Source organism: Glarea lozoyensis (assembly GCF_000409485.1).
Source record: "Glarea lozoyensis ATCC 20868 chromosome Unknown GLAREA22, whole genome shotgun sequence".
NCBI classification, from domain to species: domain Eukaryota; kingdom Fungi; phylum Ascomycota; class Leotiomycetes; order Helotiales; family Helotiaceae; genus Glarea; species Glarea lozoyensis.
Window position 1 is genome coordinate 23,067 of NW_007360997.1, and position 18,988 is coordinate 42,054.

Consider the following 18,988-nt stretch of genomic DNA (forward strand, 5'->3'; position numbering starts at 1 on the left):
TCAGTTGCTTCTTATGAACTCATTGCTTCTCATCTCTGTCCGGTGATCGCAATCGCTTACTCTAAACGGAGGTTAGATGGATAGGCATCCTCACAGTCGTGAGCTACTGATGGTTATAAGCGCCAGATTAAGCAGATAATCGATCACCCTACTGGCAAATTCCAGCCACCATAGAATAACTGGGAGGCGCCAGCTCGCGCTCAGCTGAATGCTTGTCTCTCCGCAAAGTTCCAAAAAATGGCTTGATCGGAATGCAGAGGAAGCCAGCCATTCACACGAGGCTGTCGGAATACGTGTCCGTGGAAATCGCAACATAAGCGAACACAAGATCGACTTACGAAACACCTTGACAAAAGCGCGGATATTAAGTAAAAGTTAATTTTCCTCTATAGAGATGTAATTCACCAGTAAGGTAGTCTCTAAATTTTTTATTAATATTTAAGTGGACTTGCCAGAGAATTAGGTGTTTTAGGGTGAAAAGGTGCGTTATTGTCACTCCGTGCGTTTTAATGGAGGCGTATTCTGACAGTCTTGACAGAGAATTATTCAGCAACCTTTGGCTGATCATCTGGCTCTTCTGTCCCCTCATTCGAGTTGGAAACTGAAAGGTTTGTGCCATGCAGACGCCACGCTTTGTCCCCCAGCACCATTGGCAAGATCGAATTTCAGCTCCTTGTCCTCTAATTGGGTGTGTAAGGGCGTTCTTTTTTTTTCATTCTTCTTCCCGGGTTCTAGGATTCGAGACCCAAAGTTGGGAGTCTTTTGACAGTGAGCTGAGCTGCGAGCCGCAGGTGGAGAATGGCGATCGGCGGTGTTGGTGAACAGATACCGGTATATAAGCTACATTGGGCCACCGTGAAAACACAGAGAAGTTCCGGAAAACATCAGTGGAAATGCAATTTTCAATCATCACCGCCCTAGGGCTTTCCGCGCCAGCTTTGGGGTTCAATATTATCACACCGCGCTCGGGCGAAGTGATCGATGTGGACCAGCGGTACAATATGACGTGGACTGTTGACGATGTACCACCAAATTTCATTGTGGCGAACATAAAGTCCAGTTTCCAGGCATCGGTATAGTTGGGCCCGGAGAGTTCTACTACAGCCAAGGTTTTGGCGACGATAGCTCGTTCAACATTTCTGGCAACGATGGCCTCTATCAGCTAAATCTTCCGAGCTGGTCGTCCCCACTCTATGACGAGCTACCACACGGCTTTTGGTCAATCTTCCTAGAGCTTTATGATCTGGGGCAGGAGAGACCCGGTCTCACGGCCATGAACGATAGCGTTAAGGTTCAACTAACTTCGTCGAAGAAGAATCAACTTCACCGGCCTCAGCTCGTCCTGTTGACCAATTTCACCGCGGGTGCTGGAACTGGTGGTCAAGCGAGACCAAATAGAACGGCGAGCATCTTGTCTATCGCTCTCAGCGTCACGATTCCCGTTCTTCTGTTTTTTCTCTCTGTTATACTGGCACGACACTATTGGAGGCGCCATACGCACAAAACCATAGAGACCGAGTATACTATCCAGCCTTGCGAAGATGCTGATACTGGGGTGAAATCGCAACCATCCAAGAACGAGCGACCGTCGTCAGCCGGGAAGGCGTCTGGATCCGGCCGTGTGCCGTGGAAATTTGGTGTGTCAGCATGTATTGCGATTTTGCCTTTGGTCACTCTGTTAGCCGTTTTGATATCACTACTGTTGCGATACCATGTCAAACCGTCTTCGCACTCGAGGGCTGATTTTGTGTACAATGAGAGCGGATCAGACCCAACAGCCTTCTATGTGGACTTTGATGCGACCCAGTACACGACTGTGGCGTCATGGACAAGTACTATTGCCCTGCTACTGCCCGGTTTTTTGACAACTTTGCTCTGGCATAGACAGAGTGAACAGCTTAGCTCCGACGCGTTATTCTCACGCCACGAAAGACTCTTGACGCCCTACCAGCTGTCTTTACTTCTCGGTCTAAAAAGCGGAACTCTGGGGTCTCTGTGGGAATATTTATCCTACGCTAAGTCTCGTCGCCGCGAAAAACAATCCATGTTCCTTTCTCACACCGGCTTTGTCGTGCTCATATCTACTGTTCTCGGGTACGTTACGATCCGTATCAGGTTCAAATTTTCTAACTCCAGCTAGACTCGGGCTTTGGATGGTAGATACTTGGCTGCACATTGGAACCTCCACGGTTTCTTTCACCACTTCTTCTCAGAGTGGGACAATAGATGATCCTATGGAATCCTGGGGGCGTACTCTTACCCCAAACTGCACATCCAGCAACTCAGCTTTCATTGGTGATCCATACAGTTGTATCATGGAGCGATTGCTCGCCGACGTGCCACCGATTCTCACCGACCCAGAGAAATTTGTTGCTGTAATCTCCGGAAGAGACACCGAATCCGACATAGTCACCGTCACGGTTGGAGAGGAGCGCGTAGCTTATATTGGACCAACTTTTCACCGGGAAAATCTTGACTATCATGCCAATACATATGCTGTCCGGTCAGCCTGTCAAACGATCGACGAGTGGTGTTATCTGTCGCCGCAGAACGGTTTGAATGGCACGACAGTTTTATCCCAACACTCTTTTCGCGAAATGTGGCAACTTTGTTGGTGTTCCGCTCGGCTGGCCTAACTCAACTGAACCTGTTGCCCAAGGCACAATCGTTGCAAGCGGAGTTTTTGGCCTCGTGACATCATTTTTCACTGACCAGAAGTGGCAAGAAGTAATGACTGTCGACAATACTGCAAATGCCTTCTACACCGTTTCCCGAATAGACTCCCGCATTAGACCCAGCCCCTATGGACTACCTGCCTACTGGAGCTTACAATCCAACTCATTCCCGACGTTCAACAATTTCATAGGTTGTAGCACAGAATTGGTCAATCTCACGTACACTTACGTCAAAGGATCCCTCAAATCAACAGAAATGAGCCCACTCAACAACCTGGACCTAGTGAACGCAATATTCTTACCGACATTGTACAACTTTGACCCTTTTCTTTCCAGCGGAGCGGCCACTACAGCCACTGTTGACAACCGAGAGTCTGCACTGGAAAACTGGATTGACACTTGGCACAGACACTACTTATCACTCGCAGTACTTGCAGTCGAACCTGCAGACAACCTGGACCAGCAGCAGAGATACTCAAGACTAGTTGCACGTATTCCCAAGGCACCGCTACTAACTCTCGGGGTGCTTCTTTTACTCTCAATCCTCTTCAATGCTTGGGTTCTGTTTCATTCGCTGAGGCGAACAGACTTGAGGGCAACGCAGCCCAAGCAAGAGATCATCTCCATTGCCGGGCTAGCAGCGAGCGCTTTCGACAAGAACGTCACCAACCGCGGGCAACCAGTTAACGTAGCTTGGGACCTCTTCGAAGGGTCCAAGGAGGAAACTATGAGCACCCGTGTCGGCATTGGAGAGAACCCTGTGGGAGGTCATCGATTCTTTGCCTTCTGTGGTGGACATGGAGACCCGATTATTGAGGGGCGAATCGAAACAGTAAAGTCAGAGGCGGAGTTAAGCGGGATAAAAGTGTCAGAAAGTGCCGTCGCCGTTGAGGACAGTACGAGCGGTGACAACGGCATTGGGAGCAGGACTTAAGGGAAAGGTATAGAGGATACATAGGTAATTGACTATTGATTCCCGATGCCGTTACCTTATGTCTATTCAACCGACTAAGCCTTGTATATTCAGCTCCTTGTAATCCTACTACTGCAGGAGAGCGCCTACGGTTAGCTATATTCTCGCTTTTAAACTTGTACTTTTTAACGTTCATTTATCTATAACCATACTATCTACCGTCTTTCTCTAGGTTCGTAAGACTGTATGTTGTCCTCAATTAGTATAGAACCGTACTTATAAATAAAAATTTCCTAATACTAGAAGGTGGAAAAATTACGCAACTAGATAATAATGTCAACTTAAAGTACTCTGTCTTTATCGCTTTTAATGACTAAAATAACTCAGGTTTTTATTAAACTAGGATTATTATTTTAGTATGAAAATAAATATAGACATATATATTGTTATTAGATATTGCGGCATTAGGGGCGTCTGTGGACGACTTTTAGGGCGCTAAGTAAGGAACATTACCTGGCCCGCTCATGTAGGTACATAGAGAACTGCTTTCTTTAGACAAGCAAAACCATTAAATTAGACCTCTACTTTCAAACCTCTTCTCATGCTCAACAAATTCACAAAACAAACAAGGAGTATAGCACAAAGTACGAAGTATATCTCCTAGATACACTGCCGTTTAAGTATTCGTCGAAAGGATAAGAAAGTCGGTCTTCTTATAGGAAAATTATTCTCGAACGGGAATCATCGTCGCGACAAAATCCGAGTATTTTCCATTACTTACATCAAAGCAACTAGATAAATCACCGAGATATCTAGTAGGAGCATTTAGGATGTAAACAGTTAATAGATCCCTAAATAAAGCTATCTTAGAATTGTCACTACGCCTAAGACGAAATGAAAATACTTTAGGTAATACAGTAGTAACTTACTGAGATTGTAATCGATAAGATAAAGTGTCTCCAGCTCCAATGTTATTCTAAAACAATCGCATACACACAGAGAGAAATCTGTCATAATTCGTAAGGTCATAAAACCGAGGGACCGTAAGATTCCAAAACCAAAGTCGGTAGAAAACATTATAACCTATTGAGTCCCTTTATTTAGGCCAGCCTATAAGGATGCCGGATTTCCATCCTCCATCCTCCATCCTTGACACCCAGACTTCTTCATGTTAAATATTCAACAATCCAACTAGTTTCTGTGTTCACTAAAAAGCAAATTTCCCAGTCAAATTAGTTGGCTCCTAGAATTCGACCAAAAGGGTTTAGATGATTGTAATTGTGTATTGCGTGATCCCCGTCGCAGATGTAGAGGGTTCTAGATCAAGACCACAATCTTCGTAGGTTTTGTCAAAATAATCACACCAAACTACGGCCGCTGCTGGTGCAGAGAGGCCGTACGCGCGGAAGCCAGCAAGTCGCTTGAATCTCAATGGCATGTGTCCTGATATGGGCCTTATTACAATTCCTAGAATATCGTAGAGGTCGTTAAAAGCATCTCTGTGTTCAAGAATTGGCACTTTGTGTCCAAGAAGTGGCACTCTGTGTCCAAGAATTGGCAGCATGTAGAAAGTTGCCTTCTCATCGAGGGTTTCACGGGTGCCTGGACTATCCCACGTGAAAACAATGTCGGGATCCCACGTTGGCCCTTTAAAGCTTGCCAGCTTTGGCGTTTGGTATAGTCGAACGCCTTCTTCATTGTATTCAGCTCTGGCAAGACGACCCTTCAACGTAAGGAATCCGCCTTTGATCTCACCATAGGGGTTTTCTGATACAAGTTCGACATGCACGTCTACAACCTCAACTACTGGGAAGTAGTAGTCTTCCCAAAGAGATGCCTTGAAATTGACAACCTGATAGTTGCAAGATGCCCAAGACCAGCTAGGTGCAACGTATACAAGCTCGCACGGGTTGTCTGGCAATCTCATGTTTTCGTCTTCGTCTTGATTGTCTCTCAGCCAGCATAACTGATATGCCATACGGTCTCGCCACAGGCCAGCCATATACTGACCGCCATACATGTTTTGAAGACGTGATACAATACCTCCAATAGCCACAAGCTTATCCAGGCGATGACTTAGCAGGCAATTTGTGTAGTACCTGACTAATTTGTTCCAGATGCTTCGTAATTCCGGCAATTTAGGAGCATCTTGAATGATCACAGAAGAGAAAATTTTAAGGCTGGGCATATCATTAGCTCCCAGAAGTTGTTCTTGTATCGCATCTGGAAACATTTCGCAGGCTGACTTTTCGCAACATTCCCAGAAAAGTTGTTCTTCACCGAAGCACAGATTGCGTCTAGAAAGAAGACGTTCTTGTAAGACCCATGCGCGGCGATTAAGAACAGCGTTATCTACACCGTCACGCCAAATCTGTGGATCGCAGAATATTGCTGTCTCTGGAAATTGATTTTTCGGTAGCTGAACATGAACATTCCAAGTTACATCAGCTACCCGACCGAATAACAGACCTTTGGTACTATCCGATCCCGCAGTTGCGCATATGTTTACAACGCCGTTCGAATATACTTGAGACATTAAAGCTGACTCATGCCGCCAATCTTCAATTGAGTCTTGGATGATGCAGAGAGAGTCTATCCAGAGGTACCTTATGCCAAGACTCTGCGTAACGTTGATGGCATCTTGAAATGTCTTTGGGAGAGAGTTAAAATCAATTCCCTGCAACATCAATGGGAGTGTACTACGCTGAAGTTTGACGGACATAGTGTTTGGATCCCCCCAGCAGTGACTCAGTGTGGCATATTTTGCCCCAGTAGGAATTGCCTGTCCAAGACAAAGTAGCGGTGCTGGCGGGGTTTGTAGGCTGACATCAACGACGCGGGTTGGAATAATATGAGGATCTACTAATGCGCAGGAGGTATGTCGAGCTTTGCATTGCTGCATCCAGACACTTGCTATTTCCATTTTGTTTTTGAGTGATAAGATATCAGGTTGAGCAATGATATCTGAGATGTGACCTGTGACAGTTAGCAAGTCAAAAGAGTCAAGGAGATTGTGGGACGTTGCACCTTTGTAATCGACTCCCAACACTGATGTTGTAAGAACATTCCAGCAACTGGGGTTATTCCCGTACGCAACTTGTTCCTCTTCTGACTGCACAAGGTGAATTGGCAAATTGTGAAATCGGAAGAAGTCTGTTATGTAACGCAGAGTAAACCTCGGGCCTTGTTGGTCTTTTCTGTATCCCTTTATCACGTAGCGGGAATCCTTGAGTCGGAAGGCGAAAAGGGCACAAAGATAGCACCCCGCTTGCGCTCGGGTTTCAACTCTAATGTCGCAAGTAACATGTATGTTACCGTCCAACAAGCGTAGCATATTCCGGCAGATAGAGCATAGAGGTGATTCATTTGCTTTGGAAGTTACCACGAACTCTTGATCTTTTATATGTCGGATTTTGGTCCATGATTCTTGTGGGTCTCGGTTGAAGCTTCTTTGTGAAGATGCAACGCTGTGTTGAAGCGACATTGTCAAAGTTAGAATTGTCTCTTTGTGGCGTTGCACCAATATTAGTATTGAAATTCAAGGGCTTGACTGGAAAGAGAAGGCGCGTCGAAGTTGTAGTGGTGCAGACTAGTGTGGTTGAAACAACCAGTTCAAAATAATCATCTCATCAGGTCATCAGGTCTGTAGTCGTGGTGGTGACAGCCACGATCGGGTAGACTTCAAATCTATGAAATTACTTGACTTGTGAAGTAGTGTGTCTGTTAAATGGAAGAAAGAATTGGGTAAGTAAACAGAAGAGGCAAGAGCTGAGGACAACACATGTCACGTGAAACATGTATCCGGCTGCAGATTCACATGCTGGTGTAACACAAAACATGCAGCCTTTCATACCGAAGAAATTGGCCGGGGTGGCTTGGGGTTGACCGCTTCTGAATCCTGAATGGAGTTTTTTATCCAGCATGCGAAATACGGTCACCTAATAAACGCACAGTGTATAAAACTCTCATATAATTGGAACCTCGCTGTCGCTACTTTACTGTCGCTGTCGCTACTTTACTGTCGCTGTCGATATCGCTAAATTCTCTCTTTATTTAAGTTTACTATTACTATACCTCTGTTTGTACTTAGATTTACTTATATTTACTTAGTATAGCTAAAGAGAAGAAAGACGTACTAGTGTCTATAATTAATAGTAAATAGTATATACTATAATATAGTATTAAATAGCGATAATAGTGTTATTAGAACCTTATAATAGTAAGGTAGTAACTATAAGGTAGCTATATTGAGGTAGAGATAGCGATAGCAAGGTAGAGGTAGTGATAGTGAGGTCTACTCGAGTCTACATAAATGTGTCTACGGCGTACATTAAGGTGACCGGAATTACAATAGGGTAGCCTTTCTAGAACAGGTTAATCGCATACTACTAAAAGACTCCCTTCTGAATTGATAGGTTATTCTAGGAATACAGAAACAACCAACAAATTCTGGATAAGCATCAGGTGACGGCTCTATTAGCTCTGGAACCACACTCGTCAGTTTATACGGTACCTGGTAGTATGGTTGACCACATATATGGTCTTGCAAAGACCCCTCCAACTCAATATCAAAGCAAAGCAGTGGCAAGAGCATCTCCAACAAGGTATTCAGCTTCAACACTCAACGCCCGAGTCATTAAAACCCCAGATACTTAAAAGCACTGTCAATACAAGGTTATTAATACGCCGCAGGCCTTTCATCTGGCCGGCTCATTGGAATTCGCCTCCCTTGTAACCACATGATTGAGTCGAATGCCACCCACCAAGATGTTCTAGATGAACTCGGAATTCGCTGAGGATATAATATATATTAAAAATACATGTGAAGGGGCAAAAGTGGCGAAGTGTTCCAAAAACAAAACCAAGACTATGGAGTTGAAAGAATACGAGCTCGACTACTTAAACCCCAGAGAGACAAGAAGCTGAGGAGCTATCTTACCCTATTTATTAACTAAGACATCAAGAGCAGTCAACATCAAGACACCGTAAGTAACTCAACAACTCTTTCAGCCCCTCTCTCAACCCGACAACAAAAACTTATGAAACACATCTTGCCAGCGCAATCTCTTTAGCCACCAACAAATGGCCATCCGAAAGGTCCGCCACACCACGTAAAACCCCCAACCAAGAAATGCACGACCAACACGTCGCCAAACATCCAACCAATAAAAACATCCCAACCAAAACAAAATCAATGCATCTCTTAAGGTTAAACACCACGCGAATCAAAACCTCTCAAAACCCGACTCGTACTGCCAATCAAGACTACCAATCAGCCGTACGAAGTACGAATTATCAATCCGAAACACATCTCAGGGGTGGTACCGCTGCTTAAGCGAGATATTTCAACCTCGTGACTTCACATGACCTAAAACCCTCTGCCACCACGAATAACAAAATAGGTTCCAACAGAAAATATGTTTCGCAATGAAAAATCGCCTTCGCCAACACGATGTTTCGCGGGGATGTTTTACCTAAGCCTCATTTCTGCCAACACAGAGAAGCTGCAGGCGGCCGCGGTAGTTGAATCGCTTAGAATGAAATACAACAAAGAAACGCGGGTGGTTTTGCGTAAGACGTCTGAGAGATATCGTAGGGTACGAACATAATGCGAGACGGTTAAGATGATTGAACGAAGAGTGGCAATGTTGAAAAAATGGAAGAAGTATATAGACTCAACAGAACCCCAAAAAGAAAATGATCAATCCACACTAGGTTTCGACATCCTTCCACTTCTCCGCTCGGCACTCGCCTTCCACATAGTCAATCGCCATGCGAGCTTCCATCAAAGCACTAGCACTTGCATCAGCACTTGCTCATTCCGCAAATGCGCGTGTAGTAACGATAACGAGAACCATCACAGCGGAAGCCGCGGACCATACACTTGGTCCTCGAGAAGATGCTAGTTGGACGAGTAGATCATTTGTGTCTGAGCTTCCGCCTTCGACGACGACGATACCTAGTGGTAGTGGGGAGCCATGTTGGACTGTGAGCAGTATGCTTGCGACGCCCTCTGGTAAGTCTCCAAGATCCCAGATTTTCTATGTACTAACAGATCTTAGCGTTCGTACCACCATCACTAGCAGTACAATGCCTTGAAAGCGTGCCACTAGACACAGAAAGATCTCTGGCATTCATAGAATGGGTAACGCCATTTCTGCAAATCCAAAGTTCTTCAGCGTATCTTGCCAATCCACCAGATAGCTATATCATGGATGGAGTAGATATCTTCGGTGGCCTGGACCAAATAGGCGAGAAAATCAGAAATGGAGGATATACCGGACAGTACGGGTTTGAGAGAGATCTGTTTATCTTGGTCAATGTCCTGTCACGGGATTTCCATCTTAATTTGCCAATGCCACTTCTTGAAGTCTTCAAATTTGAAATAGACTTTCCACTGGCTTCGGTATCAATTGATGGTGCTCTTCCCCAGGTATTCTCGACAAATGATCTAGAAGCGCAATACAATTCAAGCGCAACCTTCGACTGGTCTCCATCGGCAATCATCTCAATCAACGGCCAAATCCCAGTGGACTACCTGCTAGGCACCGCTCAAGACACCGATACGCAATATTCGGACCCAGACGCCATCTACAACAAGATTTTCACCACAATCTTCGGTGACGGCAGTTTCACGTCCGACATCCACAACCTTGGGTTCTCCCAAGACCAGACAATTTTCGTTTTCACTAATGGCACCACGATCTCAATTGATAACAAAGCTACTAGCACTGCTTTCGCAAATGTGGATAGCGGTAGTGCTTTGTTCAACAAAATCGATCTCCCAGCACCAGGTGGACCAACAGCCGAATCACCAGATGCAGCGCCTCTTGCAATATCAGAGCTCGCTGGTTTCCCAGAAGCTCTTTCGAAGTCCCCAGACGGCACTACGGCAGCGTATATCTTGCCCGACTCCAACGTCGGTGTTCTTTCCTTCAGCGCAATGGACAATGAAGATGACTCGCAAACACAGGTCATAAATGATCTCCTCGACGCATGCGAGATCGCTGGATGCACCAAGCTGATAATTGATCTCCAACACAACGGCGGCGGAAAGGTATTTGCTGGAATGTCAGCATTTCAACAACTATTCCCCGGCACCACCCCGCTTCTCGCTCAACGCTATCGTGATACCCCGATGGGAGAATATCTCGGCAAGGTCTGGACGACTGTCTCGCAATTAGACCCGTCAAATATAGAAAAGGCGCATATGTATGATGCTCTATCCGCTGTAAACGAAAATGGTGAGAGCTTCAGTAACTACACGGAATTTATTACCCCGCAAACGATATGGGGTGATAATTTCACCGCGATTACGAGAAGACATTTCAACCCTATCACACCATCGCGGACGGAGCGAATGTTCGCGTCTGAAGATATGGTCATACTATTTGACGGATCATGTGGCTCCACTTGTACAATCTTCGCGCAAGCATTGAAGAGCCAGGGAGGAGTTCGAAGTGTAGCCGTAGGAGGACGACCACAGACAGGTCCAATGCAAGGAGTTGCAGGATCAGAAGGGTACGTTACCCTCCAAGTTTGCTGGAGACCAACTAACAATCCCCTAGATCCTGGGTCCTAGGTTACGGTGCTTTAAAAGCCGAGATCTCCGAACTCCCAACCGCCGAAGCATTATTCAAAGCAAACGACTTGGAGTTCCCCAGCATCGAAGATGTGCCCTCACAATACAGGATCGTCACCATAGACCCGCCACTAGGCAAGTCCCTCGACACACGCGGTCGTGTCAATATCCCGAGTACATTCAACTCCACCGACCCAAGCGATATTCCACTACAATTCCTGTACGAAGCGACGAACTGCCGTTTGTTTTACCAGCCGGAAGATATCTTCGATGGGACTAAGATATGGGAGCGCGTGGTTGCCGTGACTTGGGGAGGCGGAAAATGCGTCTCCGGGTCGTCTGTGAGAGCTGATGATACGATGTCGAGTGGCGCGTATAATACTGTGGCATTGGGACCCGGTGCATACTCTAATGTGCCTATTGATGCGAATCTGCCTGGGTTTGTTGCGAATTCTAGGCCGATATGAAACTAATGGAGAAGCTTTTGAGCTTGGGTATTTGGCCGTTCGGATCTGGCGTTATTTGGTTGAATGGTTGGGATAATGGGAGCATTGGGCCGGTGGGAAAAACAACGACGCATTGGGATCGGTGTTATCTGTTTTAATGTTAATTATGATACCCAAGAATACAGCAGAAATACTATTACTTTCGCCTTTTCAATGCCTCAAGAGCTCTGTGATAGACCTGACTCATGACCTACCTTTTGCTACCCGCGTACCTAGTATGTAAAGCATGCATCCCAAGTGATACTACTGTACAATCAGACGGCTTCAGAATCTTTCTCACCACGGTGTGGTCTTCGTAACATTGTTGCGATGTTCAGACGTGCTCCGACGCGGTCGCGGAATGACGGGAGCGAGCGCCAAGCAAACGGGAGCGTCCCGTCGCGCTCGACAAAATGAACGACATCTCTTCCATCGCCACTACAAGCCAAAATCGACCTAAAGATGCCTTATAAATATGAAAAGATCTCACATGTTATAATAACATCAAATCCATTAAATGTCCCCATCATCACGGTATTCGGCATGTCCTTTTCAGCCGTATTAAAATTATCAGGAGAGCTTCCGTACCTCTACGACGTCAGATCATTTGGGAATATATACTTCTGATCCTCAAGACTCTCTTAAAGCACAACTTGAGTCAAAAACACCAATACCATCAAGAGCAGTATCAAAAGTCAACTTTGCTGTATTTAAACGCATAAATTCATTTCTATCACCTCTACACCACCCCTCTAAACCTCGGTAACCTTCTTCCCATGTCTAACATACCAATGTCTATCCCTCACAACCTCAACCCTCTTATACTCCCTCCTCTTACTCTTATCCACCTTCGCACTTCTCGGCCTTTGCACCCGTCTCTCCACACCCCTCTTCCCCAATCCCCCAAAATTACACTTCCCCCCCTTAAACGCCGCACTCGCAGCCGCCTTCCACGTCGCCGTAATATCCCCAATCATCTCCGGCGTATAATACAACCTACAATCCGCAGGCTCATAACTGAACTGCGCGGGAAGTCCGTCATTGACGTTATCCGGGAGGATGTTATCGCGGATGTTGATCCCGTTACTGGCTGATCGTCTGTCAGGAAGCGCGGAGAGTTTCTTGAGCGCGTCAACGGGGTTGGATCCGGCGTATTGAATGGCGGTTTGCGCGATGGAGAAGATACTTCCGAAGCTCAGGATTTGAGCCCCTTTGACACCGCCGACGGCTTGGATTTGTTGGACTTCTGGACGGCCGCCTAGGGCGATGGATTTCACGCCTGCCTGGGTACGCATGAACTCGGCGAAGAGCGTGCAGGTGGAAGCGCAGTAGCCGTCGGTGAGCATGATGATGTCTTCGGCGGCGAATGGCTGCGTGAAGTTCTGGCGGGATCGGTAACCGGTGATGTCCATTCCCATACCCCATGTGGCGTTGATGGTGGTGATGGGGTCGCTGAAGTTCCAGCGGATGAGCTCGGTGAATTCGTCCCCGCGGAGTGGGACGGGACCAAATTTCGCAGCGAATGATGTGAAGTTTTGGTTTGTGATGTTGAGATCGTAGCGGTAGTTGAGGAAGGTTTCGTAGATATTGATGAGGTCTGCATCAGGGGAAGTGTTTGGGTCGAAGTCACCACCGACAGCGTCAGAGTAGGCGCGGGCAGCTTCGATGAAGGTCTCGGATTCTCGCAGACGGGAGGCTCCGAATTGGTCGATGGAGGGGAAGAGTTGACGGAAGAGATCGTATCCTTGGAGAATGTAGCCACCGCCGTTGACTGAAAGATCGATCACGAGTTTGGTCTTTCCAGCAGCTTTGGCTTCGGCAAAGAAGGTCTCAGCGAGATGTTGGAAGTCAGATGGGAGATCAGGCTCGAATGACAAGGAGGTGAGAACAGCGACATCCTCGAAGCCTGTGCCATTGAGATAGTAACCACCGATGGAGAGATCAGGCAGGAGCAGCTCTGCATCTGGATAGCCTGGGACTGCTGCGGAGGCTTGAAGGGAGGAGGGTGCTTCTTCAGCTTGAATGGTTAGAGCGGCTGCTGCTCCTGGAGCGAATTTCTTGAAGAATGAAGGACCGTCAACAACGCCGGCCCAGTTTCCTAGGACATTGGCGACGTTGCCGAAGGTATAGCTGGTTCCGTTTTCGAACGTGTAGGTCGTGTTGTCACCTGGGTAAATGAATCTGGTAGGATTAGTGAGGGTGATCAAATAGGGCAATTGAGATGCTTACCGAGTTCTTCCTCCACTAGAGAAATATCCGTTAGGAATTCCAGCAGCAGCAAATGGAATAGAGTAGAAGAGGGTATTGTAACCAGCATCGGCATCTTGGTTGAAAGTAGCAGAAAAGATAAAGTCTTCGAGATATTTCACTGCGTCGACTCCATTGATCTTGGTGATAGCTGATGCCTTGGATGGAGAAGCTGAGATCTCGTCTAGGAAATGTTAGCAACTTATACTCCGTTGTAAGATTTGTAACTTACTCTTCAAAAAGATCTTTGGAGCTGAAATTCCATCCAAACTCACAGAGACCAACGAAGTTGGTCGAACCCATCTCAATCCATTCGACAAGGTATCAGGATAGAAAACGAAGTGTCCATCATGTGCCTTAGCAAAGACGTTGTACAAATCCAATTCAAAAGCCTCCTCATTGGCATATGCACCGATCTGGAGGTTGCTCTTGACCTTGGCAAGGTAACCCAGAGGATCATGTGGTGGGTAGAAATAAGTGGATGGAGGGTCTTTCAACCATGCCAAATCTTCACAGTCATTAGAATTGTGCTCCCAATTGATTCTTGTGTTTTCTTATGATCTACTCACCACTTTGCCACTCAATGTATGGAACTAGAGCATCCACAAGAGCAAGTCCAGCATCTTTCGCCAATGGAACCGAGGAGAGACATTCTTGTGCTAATCTTGCTGGAACTTGGGGAGTTGCTGAACAAATAATTAGCATAGACAAAGTATTGTAACAAAGCGAATTAACCCACCAGATGGCGAAGCAGCCTTTTGAGAAGCAGAAAGCTGGCTAACAAGCGCACAAGCACTTCCAGTCCCAGTCGCAGTAGGCGTAGCCGTGGTAACAGAAGACGTAGTAGACGGAGCAATACAACTACACGCGCTCGAGATCCTCGCGCTCAACGGCGCATTCTGATTGTCCTTGCAGTTATTCGCAGCATAACTAGGAATAGCCGTAGCCGGAACCGAAGTCTTCGTGAACGTAGCACAAAACGCCTGAGCCGTTTGAAGCTGGCCCGGAACCTGTGTCGCTCTCAACGCACGCAGACAATTATCCGCATCACAAGACGCCGCTGCCACGCTGGCAAGTGACAGAACCGCACCAAAGTATCGCATCTTTCCTGCTGTGAATTGACAAGGTGGACGAGGAAAAAGCAGGTACTTTCCAGGGTAGCTCTCTGGGGAAGCTCTGTTAATTTATATTTCTCCCATCCTTCTGGGATGGAGACAAGGGAGCTTGGATGAGCGCATATATGAATGCACCCATATACACCTGCATGCCCAGCTTCTTCATTGGGAAGTCTTAGCATTGCGCGATCTTCGAGAAGCAAACGGTTGAAGGCATGGCCAACTCACATCCCCATGTCTCTCGAGCCCCAGAGATGTACAGCCAAGACGATAAGAGCCATTGACAGGGAGCATGCGAGGGAGCTAATTGGATGAAGCTATATGGGAGAGTCGTACTTTGTGATCAAGCAACTTCCAGTCCACATGGCGTGCATATTGTCCGACGATCTCAGGGACGTTCCTGGTGGATTTTGACATTTTCAAATATCCGGTGCAGATGGTGGCCTGCGAGATATGCAGACACTGGCAGTCCGCAACTCTGGAGTGTCCCGAGGTGTAGATATTGCAGCCGCCACTAGGACTTGGCTGGCAGGTGTCTTCATCCAGCCAATAACAAGATTCATAAAACACCTTGAGGGGTAAAAGTACCTGGAAGACAGGTCTGTGCCTGCAGATTAGATATGGGGAGCACCTTCATCCTAAGGCTCGATTGGGAAGGTAGGGAGATATCCGAATGCCTGAATGAGAGACACGAGATGGATTTGTTGTTGAATGAAAGACTAGTTACTGCATTATGAAATAGGAATTGATAAGCCAGATAATTTCTAGTGCTTTTTTAGAATCTAGAAGCAAGAGTATTCAAAATAATTCTTACGAAGATGGGGGAACTCCACTGCCGGAATTGCAGTGTTAAAATGAGGTCTGCCGATCGGTTCGCAAGGACTCGGACACGCCCCCCGTTTATCCTCCCGGTCCATGTTTGTTTATCCGGTGGGATTCGGTGATTGTGATGAGCATATGACTATTAACATGTATAACATCATATCCTCTCTCACAAACAATCAATGTGAGCGCACTTTACAACAGCTCTAGCCAAGATAAAGACATTGCAAAGACAACGGCAACGGTCGGAGTGTTCAGAAATAGGGGAGAATCTTGGAAAGCTTCTTTCGCCATTGAAGCTTTGAGGCGCAAGCCCCTGAAAATCATGTGGCGAAGACACTAACGGTCCGTAGCGGGGCTTAGTTCAGGGGTTAGAGTCGCTAGCCGAGGGGGAAGGTGAAGACGAGGAGCACGAGACGACATTTTACTTTAAGCACTAATGTAACAACAAAACTTTGTGAGAGATAATAGTTCATAGTGAATGTTTCGACTTAAGGTATAGCTTTTGAGAAGTTTCATCTCACGGCACTCTAATCTACTAGAGGAGAAATTTCTGACAAGTTAGCACACAACACATTTTCGAGTCTGTAAACTGAAAAAGCTATTTACGCTCTTCCTTTCTTTCAGATATTATTTCATTAGAGTCTGGCTATCTTCCCACCATAATGTTTAATGTATTCATTTCTTTCAGTTACTATCCAAGCTACACACCCTAATACCAGTGAACTTTGACGAGACTTCCTAGATTGACGTAGTTCACGTTATCCGTTATTGATACCACTTCTTCGCAAACCACTCACCCCCCCATCCCATCCCTAAACCTCATAAACATACGGATCCGCAAACACCCTCTCGACCTGCTCCCTCGTCATCCCATACCTAACGCCATTCACCACAACATCCTTCCCGAGCGCCCTCAAACAGCGTCTCAGCTTCAGCACCAGATTCAACTCCTTAGTCCGACTCGCAACCACCTTCTCCCTATTACTCGGACCCCATTTCTCGGGCCCGCTCCACGTCCAATCCTTCTGACAGCGGTGATAAAAACCTACATGTTTTCGAAACACCATTTCCCTCTGGAGCTCGCCCAGCGTGAGGTTCTGAGAGCGGGTACGGTCGGCGTCGTAGCCTTTGAGCTGGTTGAACTTGGCGAAGCCGTTGGTGGCCATTCCTGGGACGTTGTAGCCTAGGCGGATACGTCGCATGCGGTTTTCGATTACGCAGGGTTTGAAAAGGGGATATGGTTCTCCTCTTGTCGCGTTTGGGGGTGGTGGTGGGGGTGGACCGGTTGGTTCGGCAGGAAAAGGTTGGAGGGTGTCGTGGGGGAAGAATACCAGTGTTGGCGGTTCGAGTAGGATATCCAGTGAAGGAGGAGGTGGTTTGTTACATTCGACTTGCGGCTCGTCGATCTCCACATCATGATCCGACTCCTTCACCTCAGTCTCTGGCGTCATTGGCGGGGAATGCTCCACCTTATACTTCACTAAACTACTTGTTACTATCAACACATACGTCCACAACAAGGTAAACTTACCAATCACCGGTTCCAACTCCTTGCGAACCCGATATTTCATCTGCTGAAACAGCAATCCACGCTGCCACACCGTAAACGGATATGTAGCGATCAGCTCGATTCCCGGAGAGAAGTCTATTCCGCCGATTCTTCTGTCGCCGTCATCGGCCAGGTAGATTTCTTCCTCCTTGAAATTGGAGAGGGCGGAGGCGACGGCACTGTCGAGGAAGATCCAGGGGGGTTGCTCTGGGTCAATCTTCTTGCGTTCGTGACGTTCCTACAGAATGTTAAATTCAAGGTTTAGGGAGGGGGAAAGGGTGGGCTTACCCATGTTCTGAATGCGGAGGAGGGATTTTGGAGGGCGGAGGTGGTGAGATGGTGGTCCTGGAAGTGTTAGGGGTTGGAAGGGAGAATGGGGAGGGTACGTACAGGCGTCTTGACTTCAGAGGGTGAGTTCTCAGGCGCAGGCTCGCTCGAGAGACTTAGGTTTGGTGTGTTAGTTCCTGGAACATCAATCTGTTCTGGCTTCGATACGTTTGCCGGAACATCAATCTGTCCTAGCTCCGAGATGCTTGCAGGACCGTCAATCTGTTCTGACTCCAAGACGTTTGCTGTACCATCAATCTCTTCTTTTCCAGCCGATCGTCCAGTTTTCACCGGGCCAGGAGCCGTAGAGAAGAAAGATGTTATTGGCATTTTGCCTTTGTAAGGATTTTGAGGAAACATCCTGGATTCGATACACTAAGGGATTTTATGAGAAGAGATGGGAAATTGGAAAAAGAAAAAGTGTTAAATGAGGTTCTTATACCCATTGAGGGCATGTATATTACCCCGCAGTGCGATATTAGAATTAGGAACGATACGGTGAATATGGTAGTATAAGCGAGGGAAGATCCAGTTTGCAGTAAGGGGAAACGAGGTGGTTTAATTGTGTGGCTGTGAAAATTTCTGTGAGATGTATGTGAAGAAAAAGGACAAAGGTGAACAACATGTAGATTAGAAGTTGTCTTGTTTTGGTCACCACTACCAGCACTAACTCACTAACTCAATGGCAACTGGATCAAGTGCCTGGATAATGGGATTGTGGTATGAAATTCTATGGAATCGTAGAAAAATTAAAGAGCTATACTATCTTTAAAAACAACTCCTTAGTTTATTGTTTATTGTTTTATATTCTGTGATTGTAAGTGTTTGTTATTCTGGAATATGTTTATATTTTGGAAGTAAACCAGTAGAGTTTAGTTTGAATTGTGAGTAAGAGTAATTATAAAGGAATTTTGATATGGGGGTTCTCTGATTTCAGTCAGTTGATCAATCTTATATGTGGTTGCTGTTTTGCTTGCGATGAAAGTGATGAAAGTATACATCTTGGCATCAAAGGACAATATAATAAATGGCAAATCTAATCCTGGTGGGACATGCATGAATGGAGCAAACGTATGTGAACTGGTATGATAAATCAATACCACAAATCAAAAACATTCACAATACTCAAAATATATAGCAAAATAAATGGTGTTCGGTCATATCTGACCCAGGTAAATATTTCATTTAATCTGATTCATAAACGTCATCATCAAAAAACTCGTCGCTGCAAATACGCAGTCGCTATCCTTATATCATCCGCTCGAAAGAA

General features: G+C 46.3%; 5 protein-coding genes across 5 annotated transcripts; 2 read left to right on the forward strand and 3 right to left on the reverse strand.

The window, feature by feature from the left end:
• Nucleotides 1-1,273: 1,273 nt before the first annotated feature.
• Nucleotides 1,274-3,609, forward strand: GLAREA_13070 (uncharacterized protein; the record flags this gene model as incomplete). The annotated part of the gene is made up of 3 exons (XM_008084727.1): nucleotides 1,274-2,094; nucleotides 2,141-2,610; nucleotides 2,660-3,609. 3 exons carry the CDS (start codon nucleotides 1,274-1,276, stop codon nucleotides 3,607-3,609), a joined length of 2,241 nt encoding a protein of 746 aa, XP_008082918.1.
• A 1,243-nt stretch (nucleotides 3,610-4,852) lies between these two features.
• Nucleotides 4,853-7,072, reverse strand: GLAREA_13071 (uncharacterized protein; the record flags this gene model as incomplete). The annotated part of the gene is made up of 1 exon (XM_008084728.1): nucleotides 4,853-7,072. The coding sequence occupies one exon, from the start codon at nucleotides 7,070-7,072 to the stop codon at nucleotides 4,853-4,855; it is 2,220 nt and encodes a 739-aa protein (XP_008082919.1).
• Nucleotides 7,073-9,360: 2,288 nt separating this feature from the next.
• Nucleotides 9,361-11,637, forward strand: GLAREA_13072 (ClpP/crotonase; the record flags this gene model as incomplete). The annotated part of the gene is made up of 3 exons (XM_008084729.1): nucleotides 9,361-9,604; nucleotides 9,651-11,109; nucleotides 11,157-11,637. The coding sequence occupies 3 exons, from the start codon at nucleotides 9,361-9,363 to the stop codon at nucleotides 11,635-11,637; spliced, it is 2,184 nt and encodes a 727-aa protein (XP_008082920.1).
• Nucleotides 11,638-12,407: 770 nt separating this feature from the next.
• On the reverse strand, nucleotides 12,408-15,005 carry GLAREA_13073 (ClpP/crotonase; the record flags this gene model as incomplete). Its single annotated transcript, XM_008084730.1, has 5 exons — nucleotides 12,408-13,836; nucleotides 13,885-14,086; nucleotides 14,135-14,410; nucleotides 14,472-14,588; nucleotides 14,642-15,005. 5 exons carry the CDS (start codon nucleotides 15,003-15,005, stop codon nucleotides 12,408-12,410), a joined length of 2,388 nt encoding a protein of 795 aa, XP_008082921.1.
• A 1,649-nt stretch (nucleotides 15,006-16,654) lies between these two features.
• Nucleotides 16,655-18,048, reverse strand: GLAREA_13074 (uncharacterized protein; the record flags this gene model as incomplete). Its single annotated transcript, XM_008084731.1, has 4 exons — nucleotides 16,655-17,322; nucleotides 17,374-17,629; nucleotides 17,680-17,736; nucleotides 17,782-18,048. 4 exons carry the CDS (start codon nucleotides 18,046-18,048, stop codon nucleotides 16,655-16,657), a joined length of 1,248 nt encoding a protein of 415 aa, XP_008082922.1.
• Nucleotides 18,049-18,988: the final 940 nt, after the last annotated feature.